Consider the following 6,000-nt stretch of genomic DNA (forward strand, 5'->3'; position numbering starts at 1 on the left):
AATTGTTTTAATTAGAAGTGCAAGGTGTTATTTTAAAAAACACTTAAAGTTTAGGGTGGTTTTATGTAATTTAACCTTATATATATATAGGAGATAATTTATGTCATACAACATGAAAACACTAAAACCATATAAAAAATGGCCAACTATACACACACAAAAAAGTCATTTCATCTAAAATGACACAACATTTATCATTTAAAATGATAAATATTTTCACTTAACCTAAAAGAAAAATTATCATATAATAATAAGTATACAAGATGAAAATTTTATATTTAATATATCACAAATTAGAAATTGTGTAGTTTATATAATTAAATATAAAATAGTCATAAATAAATATTTTTATTTTTGAGCATTTATGAAAAACTTCTCATATGAGATAAGTATCTTTTTAACTTTATTTTTTTTATAAACCTTTCTACTTTTTATTAGTTACTTTTTTTTAAGAGAATCAGCGAAATTTATATTTAATTAAAAGTACGTTGAAATTATTTATTTTATTTTATTTTGGTATGGCGTTGAAATTTTAATACATATATTGTAGGACCACCAACTTAAATATAAAAAAAAAAAACTATTTTAAAGAAAAATTTAAAAGTAATGGGGAACAATGGCTCCCCTGTGTTGTGCCATTGTTATTTAAATATTTAAAAAAGAGTATAAAAAATTTATTTTTTTGCTTTGTTATTGAAACAAAAATTATGTAAAATTAGTTTAATGAAAATAATGAACAAAAATCATTGTCGTATATATAATAAGTCTAATAAGTCATAATAATGTTATATGCACATAATTTATATTGCATCATTTTCAAATAATTTTGTAAGTAATAAAATAAGGAACATATCCTTTTCAATATATGTATATATTCTCTCTTTTTTAATTCCCAACAAGGCGTGGAAAATTGTTTGCAGAAATCGTATCCCAATGACTTATATACATAGAAGGAAGACTTTCCTTGACTTGTGGTTTAGGTGACAAAGTATTTGTGGCATATTGGTAATTTAATTTAGATTCCTTTAAGAATAATGGCCAAAATACATCATGATGGAGCGTCATCATCATATGTCCTTATATTGATCAATGATCAATTTGAAGCGCAGCGAAGAAGCAACCGAGAAACTGCGTGCTGTCTGTCTCCTCCTACTATTATTAACACCACTTCTTTTTATAACTTTTTTATTCTCTAATACTTTCGAGCATGGATATCAGTGATAGCAACAGTAGCAAGAAGAGGAAAATTCACCGCGAAAAAGATGAAGAAGAACAAGAACAAGAACAAGAACAAGAAGACGAGGCGAAAATGGAGACATTCTTTGCTCTGGTGAAAAGCATCCGCGAGAGCCGTGACCGATGGATCAGTTTCAGGTCAGGTGATCACAGCAAGAACAAAATGAGTAAGAACATCGTGAACAAGGAGGAAAATAGAGTTGAAGTTTGGAAGCCCACGTTTCAACTTGAAGATTTCGCGCAAGAGGACCTTAGTGTGACCTTATTAGCAGGTTCGTCGTCTCAAAGCAATAACTGTCATAAAGAAGAGGATGCAGAAAAAGGTATTGACTTGAAGCTCTCACTTTGATAGATGGAGCTAGCTAGCGTACTGTTGTACTTGTTACTGCATGCCCTCTTCAAAGTGATCATGGCTAGTTGTATTATTCTTCGTGCGTATTGTAATCGATGCCCTGCGCAACTTGTAGAGTTGTCATTTATTAATGGTTTTTTTTTTTTTTTTGGTGAATATTTATTAATCGTTTCAGTACTGTGTTTTGTGCTTCAAATAATGAATGAATGGTGGCTTTTTAGTTCCGTAAGTTTTTTTTTTTTTTTTTACCTACCAACCCGTGTTCGAAGATTTCATGAACCTGACTAATTTAGTTGGATTCGGATCCTCTGATGTGAAAAATCACATGACATGGTAAAATGAAAAAATCATAACCATATAAAGATAGATCAATGGTAATAAAAGAGGAGAAAAAAATAGTAAAATAAGTAATTACAAAATTATAATTCAACTTTGCATGGTTGTGATCTTCTCACATAACCATGTCATGTTTTTTCTCACAATCCATTTCCAATTTAGTTTCAGGTTTGAGTCTTTTTATCCCCAAAAATAATTACTCTTTAAGAAATCTAGGATCTAGCTAATCACAGAATCTAGCTGGGTAGCAGGTTCCATAAGGCATAAGCAAATTCAAATTCACGAGGAGGAGACAGTTTTTAATCAATTTGGTTGAAGTTTCGGTGTAAGAAATAAATATGCTAGTTAAAATGGAGGAGGAATATTCTTATCACCAAAATTTTCTATTACCAACTCACTACCTATCTAATTACTATTGGATCAACATTTTCTCTTTTTTTAAAAACTTTTTAGCATTCTCTCTCTTTGATCCAATGATGATTAAATAGATAATAAGTTAATAGTAAAAAATTTTGGTAATAAAAATATTCTCCCTCGTTAAAATAAACAAGAGATCCAATTAGGATTAATGATTCATCTGAAAGGAGAAGACTATTATTTTATTTTTTGGCAAAGAGAAGACTATTTTGATTTAAAAGTTTTGGGTTTAATTTGTCACAACATTATATTTACAAATTTTACAAATTTTTTATTTCCAAATTACATTATACATATTATGGATAATACATATTACTCGAGTATGCACTACTTATAATACATAATATAGTTTATAAAAGTTTATAAATATAACATACTTCATTGTTTTATTGGTAAGGGAAATACTACTCTCATTTTACATGAGGTAGTTATCTCATTTTCTCTCACATCGAAAATCGCACCCCTTCTTTTTTCTTTTTCTTTTTTACTTTTTAATGGTGGACCCCACTTAAACTCTCTCTATAGCATGAGATAATACTCTCATGTAACATAAGATTAATATTCCCCTATTGGTAAATACATGTCCTTATTTTGAAAATGAACTACCCCTCCATCTGGCTACTTATATGTCAAGATATGTATGACTATTTTTTTTTGGTAATTAAAAGGCTACAGCCCAAACAAAACAAGCAGAAACTAAGCTACAACTAAAGCACGATCTCTCCCCACATAAGAGAAATCAGCTAAATACAAGAAATAAATATCAATAGGAGGATTCCCACATAAAACTTTTTTGACACTATCATCAACATCCAGGATATAATTTTTCATCCAATCTGCTCAAGCATTATCCTCTCTATAAGTATGGCTAATCTTAATTCTCCAATCTTTTTGTAACCATGTCCGTATTCGAGTAATCAGATGACCCTCACGGACTGCTCCCCCCTCCTTGGTGAGCACAGAGATATGTATGACTATTTTATTTGGTACACTGCGGGAACTTATTGTTTTAATATTGGGATAAGTTTTATTTATAAATTTTTATAAATTATGTTATGTATTTCTGATAGTACATGCTCAAATAGCATATACTACTCATAATATATAGTATAATTTGTAAACAAAAAATTTGTAAATATAATCCTACTCTTTAATATTTAGGCTAAAGCATAAACAAATCCCACAAACTATAAATCATTTAGGAAAGGATAAATTAACTTATTTAATCTTGATAATTTATTACAATATAAGTGTTAAAGAATTTATTTTATAAAACCACTTGTTAATGAATATTTAACAAAAAATTTCAGACATGGATACCCCTTAAAAAAATAAATCATATCATTACTTTAATTATCTTGGCATTTTTTTTTCGTTTTGGTAGGAATTGTTTTCGGTTATTATCAACTCTTTAGTTTTTATGCATTAGATATTGCATTTGCATTATAAATAGGGGTGTTAACACACGAGTCAGGTCGGGTTTTTGTTTTAAAAGATTAAGTATGTATTTAAATATTTCAGTCTGATCTAGCCTATTATGTAACATCTCCGTCTCGATCCGGTTCAATTAACATGCATATGATACAAACAGAAATAGCGGAAGACTTAAACTTACGAAAATACGAGCTAACTTTTGCTTTTTCTGATTTAATTCCTATTTGACGGAGACGAAAATCGGACAGAGTAACCTCTGTAAATCGAACAACTGGGGATTTTCCAATCCCACACTCAAGAGTTCCTGATAGACATTTTATACAGCATATACTTTCAAAAGTACCAGACATCCATATAAAATCATATACCCATCCATGGGCGCATACATAACTTGGCTCCGTGCCACAATACCTAATCAGCATGCAATCCGACATGTAAACATAAACTGAATACTACATCATCATATAACGTGCCTGAATACACAAATGTACATGCATCAAACTGACAGACATGTACAAAACATATACAAGCCATATACAAAATAAAGGATCAAACATCATGATCCACAAAATACTGAAATACTAAATAACATCTCTGTACTCGAAAATAGCAGTAGCCTACAACTACTCAAAATTCGATCTGTCGAAACGCCTCAACCACGGGTCGCGTCCCTGCCTAGTGAGGATTCACCGGGGATCTGAGAACCTGAAATGATGTCCCCAAAGAGGGGTGAGATAACAAATCTCAATAAGCTCCAGGTTTATAGAGAATTCTCCATACCCCTAGTTCACTCCTGCATGAAGGTAAGATACAGAGTATACAAGTGCAACATATAACAGATATCATAACAGAACAAAACATATATACATATCTTATCAGAGGCGTGTGTCGTCATTCCCAAGAGAGGACCCCAAGTGGAGTTTAATGCATGTGTTCCCAAGGGAGGACCCCAAGCGAAATTTAACGCACGCGTTCCCAAGGGAGGACCCCAAGCGGAACCAGAACATGTCAAAGGCGTACATCGTCAATCTCAGGGAAACCCTAAGAAGACATCAGTGTACCATACACTCAATACAGAAATCATATCAGAACAAGTCATATGATGTTATCAAATAGCTCTATATGAATGCATCTATACAAAGCATAAATACAATCATACAATCCAACCATAGTTCACTAACCATGATGGAGCACTCAAGCAGGAAAAGACTCATTAAACATAGAGCTTACCTCTTGAAGCTTTTCTAATTCACTTACTTGTCGCACAAGTTACTTGTATAGCTTCAAGAGAATCCAAACCCGTTTCAGTCCCTAAGCACACCTAGAGAAAGAATCCAAAACAAAAATCAATAAAATGCTATCATGCCGAGATTTTTACATAAGGCATACATTTTATCGCTTACTTTCATTTCTTTATATTTTTGCCAATCCTATACCAATACACAAGTCTAGACCATACTTTCATAAATTCTCTTATTAGACCATTTTACAACATTAATCACTCCCTAGCCCCCAAAGACCCTAGATGGCCGAAACCAATGTTAGGAATGGCTAGGAATTTACATCAATTTATTTGACAAAATCAATAGTTCCTAGAACCCTCACTTGGCTCCTAAATTAACTTGGTATTCGCTTGAAAATTTTAAACATAATTCATGACACTTTTCTTCATAAGGCCGTGGACATACCTAAAGGGAACCAAGATATCTTTCAACGATTTTCAAGTCATTTCACTTATTAATCTTATCAACCACATGCATTGGAAACACAACACATTATCAAAACAAAATGTAACATAATTCATCATTAAATCACCCCATTAGCCGAAACATAGGTGTACAACACCATATCATTTTTCTCACTTTGGTATTTTCATTTTTTACACTTAAATCTCCACTTACACCAACACAACACATTCATAATCCATGTAATTAAATTTTTGCACAATAAACCCTATTTAACCTATCAAGGCCGAAACCTAGGGAGGGAGGTGCAAAGGGACTTTTCAATTTTCAATCAAAGGTTGATGCTTAATTCACACTACTACTTCCTAAACAACAACAATTTATCATCAATTTCAAATTCAAAACTAAATTATTTCCCACCAAAATATGCTCACAATTATCAAGACTTAAATCACAAACATAAAACCATAGAATTAGAGGTTTCTTACCTAGTTGCTATTCCAAGCTCCAAAGAACAAAATCTAAGCTTTGATCACTCAA

General features: G+C 31.6%; 1 protein-coding gene across 1 annotated transcript; it reads left to right on the forward strand.

Moving 5' to 3' along the window:
* The first annotated feature begins 1,098 nt into the window (after window positions 1-1,098).
* LOC133315969 (NRR repressor homolog 3-like) lies at window positions 1,099-1,797 on the forward strand. The gene has a single exon (XM_061517658.1). The coding sequence runs from the start codon at window positions 1,208-1,210 to the stop codon at window positions 1,583-1,585; it is 378 nt and encodes a 125-aa protein (XP_061373642.1). The 5' UTR covers window positions 1,099-1,207; the 3' UTR covers window positions 1,586-1,797.
* Window positions 1,798-6,000: the final 4,203 nt, after the last annotated feature.

This window comes from Gastrolobium bilobum, unplaced genomic scaffold (genome assembly GCF_033153095.1).
Source record: "Gastrolobium bilobum isolate Gb01-03AN ecotype WA unplaced genomic scaffold, APGP_CSIRO_Gbil_v1 utg4923, whole genome shotgun sequence".
NCBI lineage: Eukaryota > Viridiplantae > Streptophyta > Magnoliopsida > Fabales > Fabaceae > Gastrolobium > Gastrolobium bilobum.

Excerpts from the sequence above, each read along its gene's own strand:
- LOC133315969 (XM_061517658.1), top strand. The coding sequence starts at position 1,208 with ATGGATATCAGTGATAGCAACAGTAGCAAGAAGAGGAAAATTCACCGC.